Source organism: Amblyomma americanum, chromosome 1, assembly GCF_052857255.1.
Source record: "Amblyomma americanum isolate KBUSLIRL-KWMA chromosome 1, ASM5285725v1, whole genome shotgun sequence".
NCBI lineage: Eukaryota > Metazoa > Arthropoda > Arachnida > Ixodida > Ixodidae > Amblyomma > Amblyomma americanum.
Genome location: NC_135497.1, coordinates 127,854,294 through 127,880,260, shown reverse-complemented (window position 1 = coordinate 127,880,260; position 25,967 = coordinate 127,854,294). Strand labels below are relative to the sequence as shown.

Below are 25,967 nucleotides of genomic sequence, written 5' to 3'. Positions count from 1 at the left end.
CAGAGTCAGTGTCTCCAGATGACCTTGAAATAACCTTGTGATGCCTACCACAGGAAAAGTGTGTAAACTGCATAAAGTGCACCATGTCTACAGGGTTCACCATGACCACTCTGGTCCATTACGGTGACATGGTCTTTGATCTTGACCTCTATCCACCCCCAAAAATTGACCCACCCAACCCCGAAATTTGACCTTGGCAAATTTGAACCAAAATCGATGCCTAGCTATAACTTACCGCACATAACACTATGGTGACCTCCAAATTTGGCCTGGGCCACCTCAAAAATTCGGTCCACCAACCCCCAAAATTTGACCTTCGCATATTCGGACGAAAATCAATGTCTAGTCATAACTAACCACGCCAAACACAATGGCGACCTCCAAATTTGTCCTGGGCCACCACCAAAATTTTACCTTGGCCGATTTGGATGAAAATTGATGTCCAAATATAACTGAGCAAGCCTGGCACGATGAGGACCTCCAAATTTGGGCCACGTCAATGCAAAAATTTGACCTTGGAAATTTGGAAATCCTTTCGCACTGCAGTACATTTAACCAAGTTGAAACCTTGACAATTTTTTTATTCAATACTTGCTAGCGGTGTGCCTGCAAGTACACAGAGTTGCCACGTGCCAACTTCCAGCTGCCTGCCAAACCTGAGAACGAATACAGTCTCTATAGGTTTAATTACTCAGCTAGAATCATGATGAACAAACCTTTTCAGTTCTATGCTGGAGTACCAGACTTTCGTTGTCCGCAAGCACATTTGAATGCTCTTCAACAAGGCGCTGCATATTCAGGTGGCACTGAGCTGTACAAGTGAGAGAGTATGAACAGCAGTTAGTCACTTTATTGAGCAACAACATGAGTGAGGCTGCCGTTATGTGCAGTGTCCAGATAGCGAGGAATGCCGGCACTTCAAGCTGCCGCATACCCACAATACACTGTACCACACAGTTCTCAACCTTATCAGCACCCAGGGCTCAGCAAGACAAGCAAAATTCAATGCAGCCATGAGACAGATGTGCTGAACCTGGTTCCTCAAGAACACGTTTTTGGGGTCTGGAGTTTGGGTAGTGCATGTCATTCAGAGGGCGATGAAACATCGCCCAAAGTGCAATATCAACAGGTAATTATAGGTGGTCATGCTATTACTTACGTCAGTAGAGAGCTATTGTACATTAAGAGCAATAGGCAGATATGGCAATGTCTAGTCGTGCATATTTAGGCAGGCAAGTTAATGTCTACTTCTGTCAGTGGTACTCAGCCTAAAACCAATGAAAGGACTCTTAAAGCTCTCATAGTAGGGACCAGAAAATTAATTGTGTGAGTGAAATCAAGCATCACCATTGTCAGCCATTAGTTCAACAATCCGCTGCTGAGGGTCATTGAGGCGGCCTCCCAGAACTTGGTTCGAAGCCTCTGCATTCTCGCAAACCTGCAACTGCATGTAGAAACTGGTCATTGCATTCAGTTCCCAATCTTCATGCAATGAGTATACAGCGCACAAAAAAACATCTTGTAATCTTGATGAAACAAAAATATGATTCCTAAGTACAAATAACTTTTATAGTCCACAGAATACCCTCCTAGTTTTCTGAACATGACAAGTAGCCATAGTAACCCTATTTTTGCCTAAACCTCAATGCACAGAAGCAAAAGTAAACAACTAATTTCATTTGGTATGTTAAGTCTAGTGCCAAAATTGCAACAAAAAAATTGGTGAAAGTAAATTTAAATAGTGCATGGTTTTAATCAATTAGCCCAGCACCAACTAGGTTCACCATTATTCGCCAAGAAGCAATGCGGTTTTGTGTCCTACAGGTTGCATGCTCGCCTCGCAATCTGAAGTTCCTGGGTTCAATTCCACACACCTTTGGAAGAAATCTTTTACTTTGCTGACGACGTTATAAAGGGGGTAGAGTTACTGTATAAGTTCCTAGAGTTGCGCATTAGTGTTCCCTGTGCTGCTCGGACCTCTATCGGCTAAACCCGATTACATGATTGAAAAGCATGCATGGATTGTGGAGAAGCCAGCTGCTGCATGTCGTTTAGCACTAGACGGTTGCTAACAGTCCATTCGTACACCTACTGTTCTCGTGCTTTGCGGTGTTTAAACTTATCCGAGTGCACATGTTTAAATCGATGATTTTTTATCAATAACAAGCAATTTTATCGCAAGTGTATGCAGATTGTTAAAAAGAAAACGTTTAGATTTGTGGTGCTACAACAAACAGTGCCACTCATCCACCACATGGCAAGTATTTTGTTAATAACTCATTGAGATATGCCTAATTAGTGCAGCTGATGCATTACTAACAAGTTGTTTCATTCAATGCAACAGTAATCTGCCTAGAATAGAGCAAGTTCGGCAGCCAGAATTAAGCGGATTGAGCCTGCACTCACTCTTACCACTATGTACATCAAGTTCACCTCCTGTATGCAGGAGTTGCGGCTTTTCCTCATAATATGGTTACTTTGGATAGCAATACGATAGACCTACGTGCAACTCTAGGTACTATACAGCAACTCTAATTGGTGATTTTCTGGACCACTTTTCCTGGACACTGACGTCGTTTCATTGCTAATGGGTCAAATAAGGCTCTTGCCTTAAAACTGCATACTCTTCACACTGCTTGTGAATGATTGTGCCGGCGACAGCCTGGCTAATACTTTTTGAAATCTTTATCAAAGTGCTCTTACTGTGTACTGTGAATGTGCCTGTCAGATATAACACTCAATGAGACCATATTCTGCAAGAATAATACCAATAATTTGTGCCAAATTTTAGTGCAAATACAGCCAGCAGCTCAACAACTGAGGTATCATTTAAGCATATCTATCTTTGTTAGTGATGAGAAAACTGATGCACAAAACAGCAAAGTTCTTACCTTAAATATGAGCTTCAATGTCAATGTGATTAACTTGTCATGTATCTTTCTTATGGAATCCAACAAATCCGAGTAACAAGGTCTTTGCTGACTCGAAGTCATGACTGCACCTGCATAAGAAAAGAATGCCATGTGCATACAAAAATCTATAAACAGTGGTTTCCTACATAAACTGTGACTTTAGCTGAACAATCAATGGTCAGCTAACAGCCATAATTGTGGGCAGTAGCAGTCAGCTAACTGGAATAAGTGCAAAAAAAGGACAGGATAAAGAACTCAAATCAGTGTCACAGTGACGTAATTAAGCAAAAAAAGCACCAATATTCAATAGTACAGCTTCTGTGCCAGTAGACTTGTATGTAAATTAGATGACTTAAGTGAGCCGAAAATATCTGCAAGATAGTTTAAACTGTCCTGAAGCTACAGCTTCAAACCTTAGAGCTCAACTCACTAACAACGCCTAATCCTTCCGTCTCACCAGGTTGCCCCTCAGCAGCATTGGCGGATCCGACAGTTGCAACCTGTGTTGTTGGCATCCGTTTATGGTGGTCTTGGCCCTCACTCATTGTCTTTCCTGTGCAGAGGGCTAGTTGTCTTCTACGAAAAAGAAAAAAATACAAGCATTCAAAAAACCAAAAGGGGAACAAATTAAGTTCCAAAAAGCATGGTGTACCACCTAAATGCTAAGAAAAATTTGCGTCTGCTAAGGATGGTAAAAAAAGCAAGGAGACATCAGATGGTAGAAGCAGCACAACGAAAGCATGTCATACATAATAAAAGCATCATTTTAGAAGAATTAAAGAGGCAGACTTAATTGTCCATATATCTAACGTATTATAACCTTGAATCCAAGTGAGCGATGACCACTGACTACTTGTCGTGCCATGCAGCTACAAGAAAACGAACCATAACAAGATAAACAAAAGAGTGCAGACAAATGCACCTGCATCAGCCCATTCAGTGTTAGGTGAGCTGAAGGCTGAGGCTTTGTTGCCCATTGTTGTATCGTTCATATGGTTCACTTCTGCATGAGTGCCTTAATTCCAATACCAAATTTTTATCATTTTTAGCTATCAATGCTTAGTTAAACACATCGGGCTTCACAAGTGCCAATTTTACTCCGAGGGAGTACATGCAGGCAGCACTATCAAGCATGTTATTTATCTTGGCATCAGTACGGATTTTCGCGGCTGCACAGTACAATTCCGTAGATTTTGGTCATCTCTTCACCACTGCAGGTAACGCAGTCCAAGACAAAATGCCACATATTCCAGCTACCGAATCCAACAGTCACTATCGAAAGCCAGCTCTTTCCTGAGGTCTTTCCAAAAGCCCAACTGGGAAGAATGCAGTGAATTAACTCCAGTGCTTGGTGCAATGAAGCTGAAAAGCTGCACATTTTTAAACTTCTCAGACAGTATATCACAGCAGAAGCACAGAAACTCGCACAGAAACTAAACTATTCAGCAGCAACACTTCTTTCAGTGCATTTTTTCAAGTAAATTTAATTCTGCAGCTAAGCCAGCTACAAGACCACATGCTATAGCTCCTTCTCTGTGCAAATCTGCATGCTCATCAGAGTTGTAATATGTATCGTTAAACAAGCTTATTACAAATTCTTATATGCATCTGTAATCTCTATAGAGAACTGAAATGAAATTTGCTTAATGACCATGCATATGTAAACAAGTTAATTACATGGTGATGTTAAAGTTCCACTGCAAAAATGGAGGAGCAATTAGACAGTGCAGTACTTTGGAACTAAGCCAGGAATTCGACTATTAAATGTCTATTAATTGGAACGGTTGCAAGAAGCACAAAATTCAGACATAATTGTTAGGCACATGGCTCATTCTGCGGTAGCCGAAAAACCGAGAGCCAAAGCTGCAGATCCCCACAGCAGCGAAAAAGCGACAAGGCTGCGCGAAATGGTGTCAGTATATATGCGCCCCCTCTTTACGTCCAAGCAGCAGAACATATATACATTGTTGGCCGCGGGCGAATCATAATTACGGCGATTCGATTATGGACCTACGTACGTAATTATTTACATGGCGCATTGCACAGCTGCAGTTTTTTAGATTGGCTACTAAAGACTCAAGATGGCGGCGAATAACTACCCCACCACACGGTCAGTCGAGGGTGCCACAGCGACAAAAATGGCGACTACATGGCGAGTAGGCCTAGCGGGGCCAGACACTCACAATTTGCATGATAAAATACGACACACTCTCGACAGCTGCTATTTTTTATGACAGCTAGTGAATAAAAATTTAACATTTTCCTTGCTTTCACCGCCTGCACCTTTTTTATTGACATCGGGATGCCCAAAGAACCGCGTTGCAATGCTAAACGCGCCCCAGCTGCGCGAAAGCTGCTTCTTATGGGTCGCCAATGCAAAACTATTACAATTCTGATCACATCAGGAAAGTACATCATCCAAAATTGGTATACTGAGAAAGCAAGACTGTCGTATGCCATCTCTGCGTCAAATTCCTGCGCAAATAAGCGAGCGGTTTAACCATGCTTCTCAAGTGAGAAGCATTTTACGGTGCGCGTGAAGCGTTTTATACGTATGTATGTACATGGAGCATCCACTTCTCATTACAGCATAAAAAAGCAATCTTAACATATTGCTGGGGGAAAAAAGCTCGATCAATAATAAATACGGCGCACTAGCAATGTAGTACGCTGGCTCTCCAATGCATGCACTCGACCAAAAAAAAAATGCTTTTCAGTCACGAGCTGTTGCGGACTATATATACACGACTATCGCATATATATTCTGCACCTTTGTCGTCTACACTGAGAGCGAAATGACAAAGGTTACAAAGTTTACGAACTACTAACAGACCGAAACTGCACACACGGTTCTACACGTCGTTTGCAGCTAGAATTATACTACATGAATACTCACGCGATACCTAGGACTTGCCGTCGTTAATGCGGCGAGGATGTCGCGACTTGCGACGCTCTGCGAAGTCCGGCGATGTTTTCACCTGGTTTTCACTCTTGTTCAATGCGCTGACGCCACAAAAGCAGCCAATGAAATATGCAGCGAACCAATTAATGCTGTCCACTGGGCATACCAGACGGCTTGGAGACAATGGCCGTTATAATTTGAAAATTAAAAGTTATAAGTTCAGCTACGGACATGTAGTTAGACAAAGTGACAACATAAAAAAAATATTTTTTTTCGCAAGTCACAAAAGATACTTGTTTCTTTCTAATTGTTACTGGCAAAATTTGAAAACCCGGAATTGCTACGGCCAGCTGTGGCCGGTGCGCTCAGATGCAGATCTAAACTCTGTCCATTTCCTTTTCACTCACAATCATCTTATTTGATAAGCCGGTTGAGATTCACTTGGATTAGACATTCCCTGTTTGGACCTGCACCAAACCCTGGCCAATCCCCCACCGTGGGTATGTGCCATCATCTTTTCAGGCAACAACACTGCTGCCGCCACTGTTGTCTCGCGAAGTGGAGCAGCGATGGTTCGTAGCAACAGGACTTGTCGGGCTAGTTGGTTGATCAAAATGCAAAAAAGACGAACTGCGCAACAAGAACACGGACGAAAGGGAGGCAGACACACACTAACGCACACTGCGTTAGTGTGTGTTAACGCACACTGCGTTAGTGTGTGTGTCTGCCTCCCTTTTGTCCGTGTTCTTGTTGCGCAGTTCGTCTTTTTTGCATTATGGTTCGTAGGACGCGACTAACTTCTGCGGAACATAGGCACACCAGCCCCCTTAGATAAATCTGCGATCCAGATGTGCGCGGTGGGATTTATTTTCAGCGTCCTAAGTTTATTCACTTTCGGCCAAAGTTCGCCGCTCTCGTGCTTTTGTTGCTTTCGTGTTCGGTCGATCGTCGGTCCTCGAAGTGTTTAGCAAGTAATTTCCGAAGGTAGTTGTTCAGCGCGTTTATTGCCTTTTGGTGTGACGGGACTGTCCAGATTGCACTTCGTGGCGTAAGCTTCGTTTTGTTATTTGTTGTTTATATTAATGATATTTTTCCCTGCATGACGCCATATCATGGGTTGGTTACGCAGATGATACTGCTGTTTTTCAGAGGGGAAAATATTGATGATTTAATTTACTCTGCTAACCATGCACTGTCATTTGTTAGCGACTGGTCGCAAAGAAATCATTTACGGTTGAACGCTGAAAAGACACAGGCTATTCTTTTCCGCTCTAAGAACAAATGTTAACCCCGAAGGTAAGATACTTTTAGACGGTGTGGAAGTAAGTATTGTTAACGAAATTAAGACCCTTGGCGTAACATTTTCTGATACCCTTACGTGAAATAAACATGTTGAAGTACTCTGCAACAAACATAACAAGGTTTTCGGGATACTAAACAGACACCGCCACTTCCTACCAACCGCAGACGCACTATTTCTGTCTACACTAAACTACTGCCATCTAATCTGGTCAACTACATCTAAGGAAACATAGGGAAACTTAAAATCGGTCAGAAACATGCCTTGCGTGCAGTTGCTAATATTCCGTCATGCGCGTACTTCTGATTACTTTCATCACTTTAAACTTCTTCCTATAGAATCCATCTATCTTTTTCGTCTCACGTCTGCATATCGCTCGTCCGTTTTGGCGTGTAATCACAGCTTCCTGGACTTAATAAATCTTCGACCCCACAATACTCGTCGAAATGACTCATGGGTTGTGCCTTTCTGTCGTACAGATTATGGTCGCCAGTCCATTTCTTATCACGCAGCTGTTCTTTTAAATAACCTTGCGGCCATCGATGTCTGCCCGGAAAAGATGTCCAAACGAGCAGTTTATGCACATTTTCTTGCAGCCAACGCCTGATAAATTTTGTATGCTTGTGTGTGTACATTTTGGTGCTCTTGATGTTTGTTACTTGTTGCTTATTTTATTGTATCCTGTGTTTTTGACTGCCATGAAGTGTTCTGTACTGCTGCAGATTCTTTTTATGAATGGTGTTGAAAGGTTCTTTTATAAGCATTGTGTTTAAGCTGAAGTGTATTTAACGAAATTTGTTTCTAACTAACTTTTTGAAGCTAAATGTGTTTTTTTTCAAACTGCTGCCGAATTGTACATGAGGGGGCCGGGCTTCGTCAAGCCGCAATCATGCGGCTTTTACCCGCCACCCCCTCTTTCTCCTTGAGAGAGAAAATAAAGATTTGATTTGATTTAACATGACGGCTATCATGCCTGATTTGAGGCTGGAAGCTGCGTTCACTGTGGAGACTGAACCACAGCTGGTGTCTCCAGTAGAAGCAGAGATCTTCATATATGGGTGGCAAGTTAAATTTCGGGTAGGCATATGAAGTCTCTGTTGCACTGCTGCTTACACTAAAATAACTAAAATTAACAAACTGCTGCGGCAACAGCCATACTGCGTACTGACCGGGGAGGTCGTAGTTGTTATGCTCATACAGTGCCAAATGCCCACTTATGGGATCGGCCAAAAATTGGGATGTACAGAGTTTTTCAGATAAATTTTTTGCATGGATGAAAATAAAACGATTGCTGGGGAAGCGAGAAGTGAACAAAAAAAAAGAAACACGGAAATAGAACGGGAAATGCATAACGCACGCAGGAGTTGGGCATCGGGGAGGTCTCTTATAGAGGCAGCATTACCAAGTTACGTGCTCGTGAAAGCCTCAAGCAAGTGGATAATTTTTTTTTATGTAGGCGCTACCTCTCGCTTCCCCTTGGCGCCGTCACTGGTTGGCTTTGCTGCCTGTTCATAGTTCTCCGCCTCTGCAGCGGTATGAGGCCACCGCATCTTGCAAAGCTCGTACCCTTTTTTTTTGCAGCGCAGCGGTTAAAGGCCCATTCCTTGGGTTGAACGAAGGGACAGCGGGAGTGACGATGTCAAAGCAGTTCGCATGCTCTTCGGGGTAGATCGTGTGAGGCAATTCCTTCTACACAATGAACGATGCAGCCGGTACAAGTGTTTCGTTTGGCGGGGCTGCTGGACGCGTCACTTGCACAGAGACACATACAGCACCTCCGGCGCAAGGATCCAGCGGTGTGCGCTGCCCGAACAGAGGCTCAGCGCTGCCAGCGCCAGGATCGCGTGGAGTCTGCCGCTGAAAAACCGTGGTGGCAGTGCCGAGAGGACCCAGGAGAGCCCACCTCAGTAGAAGCTTGGCCTAGCTGCTGAGAGGACCGAGGGCAGCCCGCCGCAGAAGCAGAAGCTCAGCACCACCGCCGAGAAGAGCCGGCCATTCGCGCGGCCGAGGCCGAAATGCAGAGACATTAAGGTTCGTAAAAAAGTGTGTGTGCAATGGAAGACTTTCCAGCAGCAGCTGAGAGACAACAGTGTGTGTTCAGAGTGTGGTGGCTGTGGTCTCAAACCACATGGAATCGCTACCGAACAGACAAGTAGGGCACATTTCCCAACTCGTACCTGTCCAGAGCAACGATTACAATTGTGTCTCAAAGCCAGCCCACGTCTCACCTGAAAACACTGTGTGGGAGATTCGTAACTCTGTGAATCCCATTCATGCAGCTCCAATGCCATGTACTGGCCGGCTTATGTCTGCGGTATTCACGGAATTCTTTATCACATTATATGAAGTTGGTGAACTGTGTGCTGCAAAGTATGACAGTGGCTTGCTAGTGATGGCTCTGTAGCATTCACCAAAGTTGTCGTGGATTTTCTGCACGTCACATTAACAACACACATGTTAGTAGTGGGGGACTCAGTGTAGACAAAAAGTCAAAAAAGAACTTCGTGCTAGTCATGTACAAAATCATTCCATTCCTGTGCCTTGTAACTCTTCTCACTGCTGTGACACTCTCCCAAAAGACATGCAAATGTCAGAATCAGACCTTGGTCCAACACCTCAAACACATCTCCAGTCACTTCTCGGATCCCAAGGCTTCCATCATGACTGCCAAAGACGGGGAGAGAAGTACTTGTAGAAGAGCGAGTATGTCTGGGAGAGAAAAAAGAGTGGTCTTTAAGTGTATCTACGTACATGCCTTTCTCAAATTCTTTACCTCAGACTATTGCGATATGAAAGTACCTCAACAGCTGTGCCAAAAATTTGCATTATTAAGTATCCTAATTGTCCAGTAAGTTTTTTTTTTTTTTGACAGTGTGTTCTGCTGGCAGCCAGGAGAACTTCCAGGCTGAAATTCTGACAGAACTCACTTCTGATTGGCTTCAGTCATCCACGCAGTATTTTCCTATGGAAGCAGGAACCAATTTTGGTCTGACAAATTATATCTGTAGGTTGCAGTTTTTAATAGGATGTATACATATAAGGGGACCAAGTTGTCAGGTGCCTCTTAGCCAGGTGCCGTGCCTGCATATTTTGACTTGAATCCCTTCATATGCTTGTGCTTCCATATCTGCATGCTGTTCAAATGGTTTTACATGACATTCTACCAGGTGTTCGGTTTTCTTATACGCAGTTGTGTTTTGAGAAAAACAATGAGAATATCGAAAACTAGTATTTGCACTGACTCCCTAAGCGTACTCGCATCAGTTTGCTCAGGAAATGCAGTCACACCATTACTTGGAGATATCGTACGCAATACAACCGCAATGCAAGGACATAAATTTATGCTCGATTCTGAGTCTTGTCAAAATCTGTAGCAGTGAGAGGGTGGATTCAAATGCCACACAGCTATCAAAGGGAACATTAAGAACGGAAATATGCTCTAGTATAAAGACTGCATGAAGTTTGTGCAGTGTGAACTGAGAGGTAAGTGGTAGGTTGCATGGAATAATAAACTGCACCTGGGTTAAGCCCATTTTTAGAGAACATAAATCATGCACACACCAAGATTTTTTCAACACAATGAAATTTTTGCATTGGGCACTCACTTTACGCACAGGTTTAGTCGCATAAAACAAAGGAAACGCATATGGAAACAGCAGAGAAGTGGTCAGGATAAATCGTTTTATTGTCGTGCATAAAGCTCTTGAGAAACTAAAGAAGCACCATGTCTCACAATTTTGGGACATTCCTTTCTACCATACCTTGCTCCTGCACAAAAATGCGCTCAATGACTGTTCTCGTGTTTGTTCTTGTGAGAAGCAAAGCTGCTGAACAAGGATTAACCTTTCATAGAATTATTTCTTTTTTATAAAAGCAGACATATTTAACCTTGTCTGCAAATGATAGTGTTAGTTGCTTATGTGCCATAAAACCCAACACAACACACAGTAGGGCCTTGCAGGGACTGCGGCCATCGTGGACTACCTGAGTGCAGTGGATGCATAATGGATAACAATGAATCCCGGCTTTTCTTTGTCCTGAATAAGTGATAGCACTAGAGTACACCTCAAATTGCAATTTTAATTTTCTGCATCACCTAGCTGGAACTGGACATGCCAGAGTTTCTCATCTATCTGGAACAGGACTAAGCCTGGTGTCAACATATGACAGAATGGTGGGGTACTGTTTCGTGTTCCCATCTTTTCATATGCTATCCTGGCAAGTTTTTTGAGGCTGCTTTTTGTCTGTTCTGTGATGAGTGCAGGCCACTTCATAGCTGTGACAACTTGTGCTCAAGCAAATCATAACTACGTGGGTTAACTGGACAGACATGGGAGAGGCCTTTGCCCAGCAGTGGGTGCAGTCAGGTTGATGATGATGATGAGTCATAGCATTCTTACAACCATGCTATCACACCCATTCTATGCCTAGGTACTTCTGGTGTCCCTCCTGCAGCTCCTATGAAGGTTTTGACCCCCGGAGTGTGCTCCTGCTCTACGGAGTGTGCCAGTACCTTTCTCGGCAAGCTTCGACTGGGATGTTGATGATAGTCTGGTGTTCCTGTTTCATCACTTCCCTGCATTTCCACACTGGCACCCAGGTCTGGCTGCAGCAGTGAATCTAATCTGGCAACAAGGACTCACTGGGGGCATATTATCTGAGGGGCAGATACTTAAGCGGCCTCTGCAAGACGTCCGGGGCACAACATTTTGGTCACGTGATTGCACCTGCTCTATGCCCAGGTTAGTTTTCTACAACGTGCTAAATGTTACCATAGTTCTAATAATAATAAATGTGTAATAGTGCCATGCACTCCAGTGACTTGTTCATGGGAAAGTATCTTGCCCAGTTGACTTCTGCTGTTACTGCCTTGTCAAAGGTTTTGTTGATGCTATCCAGAGCACTACCAGCTTTATAAGGAGTGACCTGCTAATGAGTAGCTGCACCAGTGCCCTGGATTAATTTTTTTTTTGCTGTTGTGCTTTAGTTCACTTAACTGCCAGTGCCGCCACTAGCTCTGGAACTTACTCCCACGCTGCTGTCGTGCATTCTGTTAATATCCCTTGGTGGCCGTGTTTACCAGTGTTTTATCAATTGTAGTTGGCTGTGGGTGCATGCTTAGCATGTTTTAATGCTATGTGCTGTGGTGACCATGTTCTGAACTTGTGATATTACTAGCAATTTTGTCAGCTACATAGTGAAAAAATCGCGTGCATTTTTATACTGCTGTGTTACTCTTTGCAAATGAAGCACCCGCACGATGATTCGAATTTCTTTTGATGAGTTTCATACAACTGTTGTGCGGAACTGTTTGCTCAGCAGGATCTGTTGGCAAACAGAAAGTAAACTATTTACCGAATATAAATAGTTATGAGGTGCGAGAGAAAAATGTGCCGAAAACGGCAGCACTTGATTCAGGTTGATAAGTACTTCCTTAGTTGCTGCCCGCAGTTTTTCTGTGAGCTCAAAACACTTTACAGAACTAGTAAAAAACGTCATCTATTCCGGGTGGCTACAGTAAAGTTGGGAGCCTTGATTTCAAGGAAGATGACATTACGGCCAAATCCAACAGATTTTCCTGATATTTGCCGAGATTTTCCAGACAATCATTTCCAGATTTTTCTGATTTCAACAGGATGGCAAGAAACTTGCAAAGGTCTGTAGACAGATATCGCTCTTGAACAAAGTGGCAAATGTCCCTCAGAGGAGACCCTCCAACCAGTGGTGGCTGCCTATTGCCGTGACATTGCTGTCAGCTGCCTTGACCTAGCTGGCAACTTATCGCAGGTGGCTAGCAGGTAGAAAGCTACTGACAGCAACTTTATGACAGTGGGTAGCTGCCAATGAATGGAGGATCTCCTTTGACAGACGTTTGCTGCTTCTTTCTTGAGATTTCTTGAGAACAAAAAAAATTGTGGTACATAAATAACATATAAACAGCAACAATAAGAAAATAGTCAAATCAAGGTATCAACAGCTACAATGGAAACAGTTTGGTTTGTGGGGGTTTAACGTCTCAATATGACTCAGGCTATGAGGGGTGCCAGAGTGAAAGGCTCCGGAAATTTTGACCACCTGGGGTTCTTTAACGAGCACTGACATCGCACAGTATACGGGAGTATAGATTTTCACCTCCGTCAAAATTCAACCACCGTGGCCAGGATCGAACCCGTGTCTTTCGGGTCAGCAGCCAAGCGCCATAACCACTGAGCCACTGCAGCGGCTACAATGAAAACAAACATACCTATAAGAACAGCTTCACACACTTCAAATTTTCCACAAGCACTGGAAATATCAGCAGTGTGCTTTGGTAATGCATTCCACTCACAGTATTCAGAAAAAAAATTGCATTTAAAAGTATTGTTTACTGTTACATATTCTCAGATAATTTTCCTGGTATCAAAATGTGAGTTTGTACTCAAGGCATGAAGGGCAATTAGGTTGTGACTGTTAATCCTATCATTTGTTACTCATTGGGAACAAGTTCATTTTCACCTGTTAAACAAATCTAACTGCTTATCTTTCTAGATTGTCAAAACTTTCTTTGAGTAAACTATAGAGTTTTAAAAGGTTCGATGTAGACGTTAATATGGTCATGCCAACTCAATGTCTGTAATAGTGACCCTGAGATATTTAAGAGCCTTCTGTTCCCTAATTACAATGTAATCTACAGAATCAAAATGTTGCAAAATGTTTGTTCTTGCACATACAGAGACACTAAGTACTTATCAGCATATTGGAACGTGTTCCATTTCTTGCACTTCTACACCTTTTTCGCAGTCATCTGTGAAAAACTTTATCTTAATATCAGTATCTGATATTTTCAATATCAATAACATAAATAAGGAATAAAGTTGACCCCTAAATTGAACTTTGTGTTACTCCCGATGTACCCTGCAATCTCTATGAGCAGTACTCGTCAAATTGAACATCCCGATAGCGGTTTTCTTGGCAGGCCATCCTAAAGTAGATTATTTTACTGTTTATTCAAATGGCGTGATGTTTCTGTAATAATTTAATATGAGGCACTCTGTCAAAACCTTGGCATAGTCCAATAAAATGTTTTTTTTTTGTTATTGTTGGCGAGAAGTCATGACGTGGTATGCAGCTGTGTTTCAGTTGACAAACCCTGCCGAAAGCCATTGTGGGCCTCTGATAACAGTTTGCTTTCTTCCAGTAATATGGTGAAGTTCCGGCAGATTATCTGGTCTTAATGCTTTGCAGCTTATTGATGTCAAGGAAATCGGGCGGTAGTTGGAAACACATGAGTGATCAGTTGAGCTGAATATAACGCATGATGCAAGCAGTCCTCTAGAGTGATGGAAGAGAACATTGTGTAAGCGAAGTGCTATAAATGACAATCAAGTAGTGCCATTCTGTATAACGTCAGGAATGTTTTCGTAAGGCCACCGGCTTATTTGGTGTCAAGGGGAAGCAGCAAATTAAAAATACCTACCTGGCACATGACTTCTGGCGTAGAAAAAGGAAACCCTACCATGTCAGTAACGAAGCAATTATATTTTCCTGGGTATGCACATTGGAGATATTTTTAAATTCACAAGCAACTTCTTTAACATCTGCAACTGTTCAGCTGTCAGCTATTAACAGAATACTGTTAGATTTGTTTCTGTTTATGTACCTCCAAAATTTACCTGCTGCTCCTTTGAGTTGTGTAGGCATGCAGAAAAAGAAAACTCCAGTAACACTTCAGTAGCAGCCCAAGAAAACTTTATTGATGCATTTAAACAAGCACTAGTACTACGTGTTTAGAATAATGAAGGGCATGATACAATATACATTAATTACACAAAGAAGGGGAGCATCTGTGGAGTGATCACGTGGCCACTGCCGGACACCAGATTGTGCTCGGTATGTTTGCGGCAGAGCGCCACAAGTTACTCCCCCTGAGGGCCGCCCATCGCCGCTGGGACCGGGGTCCGATCTTTTCGCACTTCTGTTCGCCTCCTGCTTGTCGACGCTTAATTCCCATGTGATGCTTGAAGTAAATCGTCACTCGGTGCATCTAATGTCGTCGGGCACCGGCACGTGCACCCCTGCCGCCGCAGTATCGTCATAGATAAAAGAAACCGAAACCAGTTTCTCTTCCAGCCGCTTGTGCGCTACAGTCAATCAGGCTGCTGGGTTCTATGGGGGTGTCTACTCCACCGTGGTCTACTCTAACGTTTTAGCAGTTCTTTTCTCTATGCTGTCGTGTTGAGCCACGACACAGCAAATGTCACATCACGCGCAGCTGGCCCTGCCCCTGTCAGCGATATCCCCAGCCTACGAGACACCGACGTCTCGTTCACCTCGAGGCCGCTGCCAGCTAGGTACGTCCAGCTGGCCATTGTTGGATGTGGGGCTCTCGACGGAACCACGGGTCATGGAATGACGCCTGCTCCGAACTCCGCCACCACCAGGACAGGCCGGACTGCCGACGAGTTAAACGAGTTGGGGGATGGGAGGAAGATTACGAGAGGGTTTATTTACATTGTAAATATGCAAATCAGATGCACAAGAATTGTGGACAGGCAAAATCTTTGTCGACACAGTATAGCTCCAAGCCAAGAGTTCGAGAGCGTCAGCTTCGTCTTCTTCACAAACTGAACTGCGTAAGCTTCGTCTTCTTCAGCTTTCTCTCCTTCGGCGGCACTGACCACTGGAGCAGCAAACCCCAATTGTATGTCTTACAATACCCCCGGGGTGAAAAGGCGCCATACTGGCGGCCTAAGGGCACAAGATGATAGCAGGGTTGTAGTAGGGTTTCAGGCGGTCGAAGTGGACGATTTCGCGGCCGTGGCGTCGATGATCAGGCGAAGGCGTGAGGGGCTCAACGAGGTAGTTAACTGGAGATGTCTGCTGAACTACGCGATAGGGGCCGTGGTATTTGCTTAGCAGTTTTGGCGAGAGGCCCGGGCTCGAGGAGGGCACCAAAAGCCAAACTAAGGAGTCAGGAAGGTAAGCCGGTCGGGTGAGGTCTGATCGGTTGCGACGATGGGAGGAGTGAGGGCATTGATGTCATACGCGGGAGGTTCATCCGGAACAGGTGAAGCATCGTTGAGATCGATGACATCAACCGTGCCAAGCGATTCTCCCAGAAATAAAGTGGTCGGGATAGGCAACGGGTTCGCAAAGTACAGGGCGCTACGACGACTAGAAATTGAGCACAGCATGTGGGAGAATGACAGATTTGCAGTGCGCACAAAGGGGTGAGGGTGAAAAAAGGACAGTAGCGTCAGAGAGTGCAGCACAAGTAAGGGGCACAAGAACAGAAGAGAAAGCCGGCACGTCAGTGTCGTCAGTGGCGAGAATATGCGCGGCAGTAGCAGGGGAGGCTTCCACAAGAGTATCACACAGCGGCGACAAATGAATTTGAGCACATGCACAGTCGATGATTGCGTGATGCGCGGACAGAAAGTCCCAACCGAGGATGTCGTGAGAGGAGCGGGCAAGAACGAAGAACTCAATGGTGTAGGTGAGGCCTTGGATGATGAGGCAAGCGGTGCACGCTGCGAGAGGTCGAATGGGGTCAGCGCTGGCGGTTCGAAGGGAAATTTCAGAAAGCGGCGTCATCACTTTTTTAGTTTGCGGCACAAGTTGCGGCTAATGATGGACACGGCAGCACCAGTGTCAATTAGCGCATGAACAGGAACACCTTCAACCAGCACTTCAAGAATGTTCACAGGAGCTGCAATAGGGCTTGAGACGGTCGGTGACTGTGCAGTTCTTGCCTCCGGAACTGCGGCGCCTAGTTTTCTGCTTGGAGGGGTGGCGACCGGTGGCGCATAGGAGAGACCGAACGGCGGCGAGGAGACAGTGACCGGGGGGTTCGATGGTAGGAGTCGGAGCGATAGGTAGAGGGATGCTCGGGCAGATGAGAAGAGTCAGGTGCGGAGGGCACGGGAACGTCGTACGTCGGCGCTTGCCCGTAGTCGTGAGGACGGGATCCGCGGGTGCGGCACCAACGGGCCACATGACCAGCGAGGCTGCAAGTATAGCAAATCGGGCGGCTATCTTGCGTGCGCCACGGATTCAGAGGGTGTGGAGCGGTGCGAGGCAAAGGCTGGTGAGGGTGAGGCATTGTAGGAGCGAGCGGCGGGTCAGGAAAGACGGTGCAAGGTGGCGCATAGGCAGGAACAACCGGCTGAGGTCGTGGCCGGACGACAGCTTCAGCATAGCTCAGCGGTGCAGTGACTACAGGAGGTGGATTAGCAGGCGTCAGGACCTCTGCAACCTGCTCCTGGATGACATGCTGAATGGAAGGCGACAGCGTTGGCGTTGGAGCGGGTGGGCAGGTAACCAGCGATAGCTGGCTGGCAACCTCCTCCCACACAAACTGCTGGATCTGCTGAAGAACGGTCGACTGATCGTGAGCAGGACCGCCGACAGCCAAGCTCGAAAGGGTGTCGTCCGGGCAAATGGTACGGCGGGCGACAAGACGCTGTTTCCGGAGCTCGTCTTAGTTCTGACACAAAGAAACGACGTCGGAGATGGTTTGAGGATTTTTGGACACTAACATCTGAAATGCGTCATCCTCAATCCCTTTAAGAATGTGTTTTTGTCCGCGTCGCTCATGGATGGATTCAGATGCTTGCATAAATCAACGACATCCTCGATATAGCTTGTGAAATTCTCACTGCTCTGCTGGGCCCGACTGCGCAACCGTTGTTCGGCACGAAGCTTTTGGACAGCGGGGCGGCCGAAGACGTCGGTAAGGCTGGTTTTGAGGGCCGCCCAGGTAGAAAAATGGCTTCGTGGTTGCAAAACCACAAGTTGGCGACATCGGTCAGATAAAAGATGATGTTTGTCAGCTTGACGCTGTCGCCCCACTTGTTATAGGCGCTTACGCGTTCATAGGAGGCAAGCCAGTCTTCGACGTCAGTGTCGTACGTGCCGCTGTAATCGCAGGGTCGCGCTGACGCAGGGGACCGGAACAGACGACGGCGGCGGGAACAGTGGAGCCAGGCTGGGGCTGGGTGTCAGTCATCGTGGTAGAGGCTGGTAAGGGGTGTAGATCTTCAGGTTCGTAGATACGCAAGGTCTGTAGCTCCAGGGTGGGAACAGGCAGCACCTCCACCAAATGTAAAGACGCAAATTAGATGCACAAGAAATGTGGACAGGCAAAATCTTTGTCGACACAGCATAGCTCCAAGCCAAGAGTTCGAGAGCGTCAGCTTCGTCTTCTTCGCAAACTGAACTGCGTAAGCTTCGTCTTCTTCAGCTTTCTCTCCTTCGGCGGCACTGGCCGCTGGAGCAGCAAACCCCAATTGTATGTCTTACAACATATTTACAAGAGGAATGATCACAATGGCGGATGCAAAAAAAGGCTTAAGGAGCATCGAGGATGATCTCTAAATGGAGCATCCAGAAGGAGCATGATGGAGCATAATTCACTGTACTCACTGTCCAGTTTTCATACAGTTCTCCGTCCCTAGATTCCCCAGGTTGAGGGCGTCTCCGCCAGGGTGGGAGTGGCCTAAAACTTGCATTATTGGGCACAAACACGCACCACCGCACATAGGAACACGCCCTCGTCACGTGTCGAGTCAGGGAGAGAGGAGGATGCCCTCAGGTACACGCCAACCGCTGAGGGTGAAAGTTTTCTGGCCAGTCGAAAGTTCCCACTCTGGGCTGACACCTGTTCTTTAGATGTCAGCTGACAGGCTAGACAAGATTGCACGGTAGAGTCCAGTAGCCGAAAGGGCCGCTTCGTTCTTGGCCATGCCTGCAAAGGCTGGCGGACGATGCCCGCTAATCCACCACCGTTTTCCCACGCCGACTGTCTTCTACCGGGAACCAGGCTGGATTAATTCCCTCAGCTTAGTCACGGGCATTTGGGATTACCTGCCGTTAGATCACTGCGGCGGCCTCTCCGCTTCGCCCGGACTCCACCCGGGCGACTCTCGTTGGTGTACTCGGGTCAGGAACGTGGGTGCGATTCTTATCGCATGGTTCAGAACCCTCCCGAAGAAGCTTAGTGCTGGTTTCCAGCAGGTGAGCCATGCGACGACGACGCTAATACAGACGGGCGGCCGCTGAATGTAACACCTTGGAGGCAGCTGGCCTAGCACAAAGCCAAGAAGTTGGAAAGTTTCTGTTTCGTTTGATATTTTCGCGACTTTTTACTGCTGGTGTTTAGAATTAGTCAGCTGTTGCTACTTCGCACTCCACTCATATTCATTGTTCGGTGTGATGCACTTCATCGCTCTTTTTGTTTTCAGGAGATATATGCAATATTCGGAGTCCGAAACATGCGCTACCTCTGCAGGACATAGAAAGCTGCTCACTTGGGTGACTTTGTTTCAGTTTATCGTTTGTTTTTTACTGTTCTTATATATAGTTATTAGAAGCATCTATGCCGCTCTAAAATACGTGTTTTATGTTCCTCCATAAAGTTTGGTCTATAAAGATACATTTAAATATATTGAACACAACAGGGCATGCTAATGCTTAATCTGTCTAGCAGTGTTAGTGTAAAATAAGTCTAGTAGAAGAGACCCTTCTCGGCATCTTACCTTTCCGGCTTTAAATTGATGCAATGGAAATTGTAATTCTTTGGCGCAAGGTACGAGCAGAAAACGTGTGCTTGCATTATGATCAGCTCTCTTTGCTATTTGCTACGTGAGAGACATTTGACTGCAGTGCTTTTAGCGGTCTCCACTAGTCGCCTGTGACTCGAATCGTTTTGCTCTCTCGCACGCAAAATCAAATACGAAACGTCACCGAAAGTTAAAAGTGGTGACCAATGAAATCAAAGGCGCATAGCAAGCGTTGATCAGTTTGAAGCCTGTGCACGAACCGAACAAGATGGACGAGGCGGAGGTCATCTATGTGTCTGACGAATCCAGAGACGCGGATGGCGACCGTGAAAAGCGTATTGAGCGTTTCTGGCCATGTCCGAGCTGGAGGTTATCTACATGTCCGACGAATCCAGGGACGTGGACGGCGACCATGAAGTGCGCATTGAGCGTTTCCCACCATACATGTCCGTTACCATGGATTTGCGCTGGCTGTTTCCACTTTGGAGTGATTACCCACGGATTGCTCTATAACTTATGTTGCAGCACGATGTAAGTGCGTGCGTATTCTTGCCTGGCGCACCGTTGTATGCGAACAAAGGCCCAGCTATCCCACTCATAGTACGACATGTCCTATGATGTACTATGAGCGGGATGTTCAAGACCATTGGGCTGTTGAATTTTTGTTCGTTACAGCTTGACGCCACGGCGCAAAGATTTCATTATATCGTTTCTCTCCACCCAAGTCATCGCTAGTTTAATCTTTCCTAGCTTCTGCTTTGCTTTCCTTCTTGTCAGCTTGAGCTGCCGCGGCCCTCGACCTTCGACGCTGTGGCTAGTTTCAAACGAACTGGGCATATGTGGCCGCTACTGCAAATCCATGTTTTCCTCCGCCCAGCTAGCACAGCGGCTAGGCTGCTAACTATTGTCTTCGGGAATTTAGGGAGTGAACTCCTCGCCGCTGCCTTCGCCAGTGGTGTTTGTGTTTATCCGTTGAGCGTCCTGACCCACCTATTCTGTATTATACTCTCCCGGGCTGATATAACATAATTCTAAAACTGATTCCATTCCATTTTTTAATTTCTCGGCCGTGATTACTGGCCCGAGCGGCACCACGCCACCGCTATCGCTACGCTTGAGCCACTAATGAATAACGTATTCCCATGCGCTACAAATTTTGTGGCATGACTTTGCAAGATATTTTAGTTATTCATATCAAAAGTTTGCAGACTTGTGCAAGGAAAGTGTTTTTGGCAAGATTCGAAAAATGAATGAACTTAAGAAATCGGCAAAAACAACTGCAGAAACTCCGCGGTAAGCGTAAATTCCTTGTAAAAATTTTCATGTCCCTTCTTGCAATTTATTTCCAGTTATTCGTGACCATATTTTGCAGAAACTGTTGTTTGCGCAATTAAGCACCTACCTCCTCGTGATCAAGAATTTTTCGTACTTTGAGGTATCTTTTTCTGGGCAAAAATAATTGCAGATTCATTATTCCCAATCACTATTCAATGGACACACAAATATTCATGACCACATGATGATGATGATGATAAAATATTTGGTCAATGGTGTTCACCAGTCACCCATTGTGTTATCTGAAATAATTCAGAAATAATCTGAAATAATTGCACAGTTGTACTCTGAGGAGGATGCTTTTAACGCTGATGAAATAGCATGTTTTATCAGCTCCTGCGGGACAAAAACATGCACTTCGAAAGTAAAAAAGTGCAAGGGCGGGAAGAAGTCTCATCTCTGAGTGTCCGTGCTCTTTTGCTGCAATGCACTATGAACAAAAATACTGAAACCCCTAATCATTGGCAAATACGCCAAACCTCGCTGCCTGAAAAATGTCGTTTCACTGCCGTGTGACTACAAAGCGGACAAACGGGCATGGGTGACACAGGAGTCGTGCAAATGGTTGCTCAAGGTCGATGACGAGATGAGGAGGGAATGTAGAGAAATTCTCCTCATCATGGATAACTGCTTTGCGCACATCGTAAATGTGTGTCTTGAATTCCTTCCACCCGACAACACATCGTTTCTCCAACCCCTGGATCAGGGGATTATAAGGTGTGTAAATAAAGAGTCTCGGAAGCGCCTAGTGCAGCGATTGCTCATAAACCTTCGGCTCAGACTCCCGACAGCCATAAATGTCCACCAGGCTGCAGAAATGATAGCTAGGGCATGGTGGAACGTAAAGGTTTCTACCATCAACAACTGCTGGAGGAAAACAGGCCTTGTGAAATTGCTGCTTCACACAGAAGACTGCGATGACGCTGATAGCATGGATGATGATAGTGCAAAAGAGTTGTGGACTGAAGTCACTGTGAAACTCTCTGTAGACTCTTCTGTAACTTTTTTCCTTGTGCTTTTGTCCTTGTTGCAGCATTTTCGAGTCGAACAATGCTGCCCTGACCTCAGCAGAGCTGACTGTAGAAGACATCATGAGCAGTGTTCGCAAGAATGAAGAGTGTGGCGAAGAAAATGAACTGGGCGATGATGCCGACTCACCACCCGCAGACCAAGGAGACAAACCTGTCTCTAGTGCGGAGGTTCATGCATCCATAGGCAAACTTGTAATGTGCCCGATTCTGTGCACAAAAAAGTTTAAGACATTGAAGAGCTTGTATTGGAGTGCCTGTGTCGTACTCGCCGGAAGAAAATCAGATTTCTTCAAATTAAGGAGCTCTATACCTTCATTTGCATTTCTGTTTGAATAGTACATAACTTGTTGTGTGCCCTTCCTGAAGCTACAGTATTTTCATTGTCCAGTAATATTACTACCTATTTTCGCGAGCCTTTAGTTATAACGATATTTCAAAATAACAAACGATTATTTGTGACCCCGCGAAGTTCGTTGTATCGAGATTTCACTGTAGGCATACATGGGTTAAAGCAACTGCTCATGACAGATAAAAATTGTACTTAGGATGATTCCAGTAAACCCAGCTTGCTCGCTTTAAGGGATCTTGAATTTAAGCTCAAATGTTTCGAGGTTCATTGGCAGAACCAAGCAGAGCAAAGAGATGAACGTGGAGTTGCAGTATGAGGAGCAAATTCTGCCATCTGTCGTTACAGCCGCTGAGGTCTGTTGCCCTGTGGTTGTGGTGCTCAGTTGCTAACCTGAAAGATGCGGATTCAATCTAGGCTGCTGCGGTCGCATTTCGATGGAGGCGAAATGTTAGAGACCAGTGTACTATGCAATGTCAATGCATGATTAAGAATGCCAGGCGGATGGAATTATCAGGAGCCCATCACTGCGACGTCCCTAAAAGCCTGAGTTGATTTGGGGCATTAAGCCCCATAAAACTATTAACTCATAAACCACCTGCCAGTGCATGCGTAAACATTTTCACCCAGTAGAAACACTTGACAACAAAACACGTTGGCCTGGCTGCTGCCAATAAATTCATTCACAAGCAAAGTGAGAAGTCCTTCTAGTTTTGATTCCTGCATACTAGCACTGTTCATTTTATTTTCCAAGTGGAGGCGGCATTTGCACTGGGAGCAGTGTAAAGACAGATTCCTTTCCCTCTCTCTGATGTTTTATGTGTCGGCGTGTCTGATCGAATTTTTCAGGGTCCCTCAACAAAACTGGGAAAGCGGAAGGGGAACTTACCTGATGACGTTCCTGTGGAACTACGAAGATCAAGATCCCAAGAAGGAGAAGACGCAGGCGCTTTAATAGGCACATCTGAGACCCGGAAGCGCAAGCCTGAGGTTCTCTTCACAGACATAGACTGCACAGTTGAAGAAGAGGTACAGTTTATAAGTCATTTTTATTTATTTTTTTAAAATTTATTATCGATACCTCAAGGGCCCTTGAGGGGTTTACATGAGGGGTGGGCTAACAACCTGGTGTTAATAGAACATAGTTTCGAGTTTAATAGAACATAGTTTGTTAGTTTAGGCAGTTTATATATAGTATAGGGTCTTGATATTGTTATGGATGATTAAAATTTTGCAATGATTCGAATTTTAAAAATGTGCCGTGCAGAAGTGAATTAACAGTGTTACAGTTCAGAACGATACAATTTCTCAAGCCGCGACGGACGATACAAACACTCAAACCACTGAGCACCTGCCATCAGATGTCAAGGGATTATGGTGCCATTCTAAATGGACTGCTTGGCAATATCGAGGAGAGGAAAGAGGTCCAAACGAGCTTTATGGACATATTCAGCCGAAAGTAACCCAGCCAAAAAACTCCCGACTGCCAAGCAGTGCTTGCAGTTTTCTTGGACTGCAGGCTTCGCCGCACTGCTCAAGTGGCTCATGGCGGCGAGGCAAACGTTCGCGCCTTTACATTGCACTAAGGTCTTGCACACATTGAGTAAGGAGGCCTTTTCTTTTAAGGTTAATCTGGAGAAAATCTGAAATCAACAACGTACCAAAGAGGAAGCGTGCCAACATGGCGAAAGAGCTGAGTACCATGGTCAGTGCTCTGCACCATTATCTGTCAGCAGGGCATAGCCATGAGAAATGCGTGGTTTTGGGCAGCGTCTTACATTTTACTCCGCAACGTTGCGGGAAAAATGTTCTAAATGAACATCATATAATCGTGCCAAATAAGTAACATTATATCTTTTTCATTTTCATATTCGATTTGTCTTGTTTTGAATCATACGAATTCTGGGTGATACGACTATTTCGCATTTTCTCATGCCATTTATATCGTTGAGATTCTACACCTGAAGGAGTCTTGCTAATGCTGTGTGCTTACCCCATGTTGTGGTTCATGTTGGTTCGTTGTTGCGGTGACAAGTGGCATATCTAGTTTTAAGCATTCATATCGCATCTGTGTTCATTGTCCCCTATAGTGTGTTTGTCATTCTCACCAAAGCCTTGCTTGCATGTTCAGTGCAGTGAATCTGTCGAACCATTCAGTCACTGATGTTGTTATTGATGGCTATGGGATCATAAGTAATTCATGGGCATCAACTGAGTCACATGTTGCTTTTATCTTGATGTGTATAGACAAAAAGTCAGGCTCCAATCGGTACGAGTAACCAAAAATACCCATGCACATTCATTGTGCTATCTGCGGTGTATATAAGCCGCTACCTTTGCCACCCATTTTCATTGTGAACAAGAGACCTATGGCCTTGGAACATTGATTCCACTTTATTTTATTTTGTTCGGCACGTGTCCGTTCATCACTGTTATGCTTCCGCCCCATATATGTTTCCCTCACACTCAAATATATTGGCGTTATTACTGTTTTCTTTCTGCTAGCTACTCTTGTTGCCATCTACATTTCAACCACACTGCATTCTGCTAGCATTTTTTCTTCGTACTTTGCAATGGCTGGTTACAAGCAGCAGGTCCAGTAGCCAGAAGGGTCATGTTCCGCATTACTCTAGAGATATATCCGCACAAAAGCCTTCCATTTGTTTAGCAGATTTCACCTGGCCATTGCATGAGTGCAAAAATGTGGTGCAGGTTCCCGCGTCAGGACAGTCATGAGTTTGGTTCTTGGTATAACTTATTTTCAGGTCGAATCCTGTCTTTTGAAGCTAAATCTGTGAAATTTTGACTGCTCTTCATGACACGAACTTCTCAAAGTATTGTGTCTTTACGGTCAAGTTAGTGAAACAATAACCAAAATGCTGTGCAGCCAGTCTATGCAGCCATAAATTCTTGGGATTCGGTGATTTGAATCCGGTTCCCCAGTGTAGCGGCCACTAGTTACAAGTTGCTGAAGGAACTACCACTTTGAACAATGAGGAAAAACTTTCCTTGAAGAAAGCAAGGAAGCGAGGTTCATGGCATCAGTCGTCACCCTTTATGGGGGATGGGCACTAATGTTATCCATCCAGCCCAGTTGCATAGCCACTTAGTAACATGGTATGCTTTTAAGGTCTCGTTGTGTCATGTTAGCCTTGTCTGAGGTTACTTAAGCTGTGCACACACCAAACTTTATCGCGATCAAGTGCAAACGTTCAGGTGAGTTGGTCAGGCATGCTTCAGCGACTGATGGTGCAGCAGAAAACAGCAGGTGTGAGACTACGCACATTGGCAGTCCACATGTGTCCTCTTCATAACGGTGTCATTTGTCACTGTGGCATCTTTCATCGAAGTAACGTATTGCTTTTTGAATGTGAATTTTATATGAATATTATACTTGACAAGCTGCAGTTAGCCCAGCAGCGCAGAACATTCTAAGCGCAGTCTGGAAAGGACAAGGCAAGCATTGTCTCCCTCTTCAATTGTCCTGTTCACATGTTTTCTTCATTTTTAGATAATTTACTGATCGCACCACTTCCGCGTTCAGTTGCATCTAGTTATTGCCAAAATATCGACTCAAGCAATTCACTATGGCTTGTTGTTTG

At 45.0% G+C, this 25,967-nt stretch overlaps 2 protein-coding genes across 21 annotated transcripts in view; one reads left to right on the top strand and one right to left on the bottom strand.

The window, feature by feature from the left end:
* LOC144113647 (uncharacterized) overlaps positions 1–23,364 on the bottom strand; it is a 53,497-nt gene extending 30,133 nt beyond the window's left edge. The window contains exons 1-5 of one of the 5 annotated variants that reach the window (XM_077646836.1): positions 23,255–23,364; positions 3,370–3,488; positions 2,892–3,001; positions 1,348–1,444; positions 717–811 (exon numbers count right to left, since the gene is read on the bottom strand). In XM_077646836.1, coding sequence (XP_077502962.1) covers positions 717–811; positions 1,348–1,444; positions 2,892–3,001; positions 3,370–3,457 — 390 coding nt within the window. In that variant the 5' untranslated portion in view covers positions 3,458–3,488; positions 23,255–23,364. Of the gene's footprint in view, positions 1–716; positions 812–1,347; positions 1,445–2,891; positions 3,002–3,369; positions 3,489–5,808; positions 5,985–23,254 lie in introns of those variants that run through there. The other 4 variants (XM_077646835.1, XM_077646837.1, XM_077646839.1 and 1 more) reach the window with 4 other exon arrangements.
* The window catches only part of LOC144113648 (uncharacterized), a 73,859-nt gene continuing 54,428 nt past the window's right edge, over positions 6,537–25,967 (top strand). For 13 of the 16 annotated variants that reach the window (XM_077646857.1, XM_077646855.1, XM_077646842.1 and 10 more), the window contains exons 1-5: positions 6,537–6,862; positions 8,696–9,145; positions 11,546–11,856; positions 22,022–22,187; positions 23,215–23,394. In XM_077646857.1, the coding sequence (XP_077502983.1) occupies positions 11,849–11,856; positions 22,022–22,187; positions 23,215–23,394 (354 nt within the window). In that variant the 5' untranslated portion in view covers positions 6,537–6,862; positions 8,696–9,145; positions 11,546–11,848. The remainder of the gene's footprint in view (positions 6,863–8,695; positions 9,146–11,545; positions 11,857–22,021; positions 22,188–23,214; positions 23,395–25,967) is intronic. The other 3 variants (XM_077646843.1, XM_077646845.1, XM_077646849.1) reach the window with 3 other exon arrangements.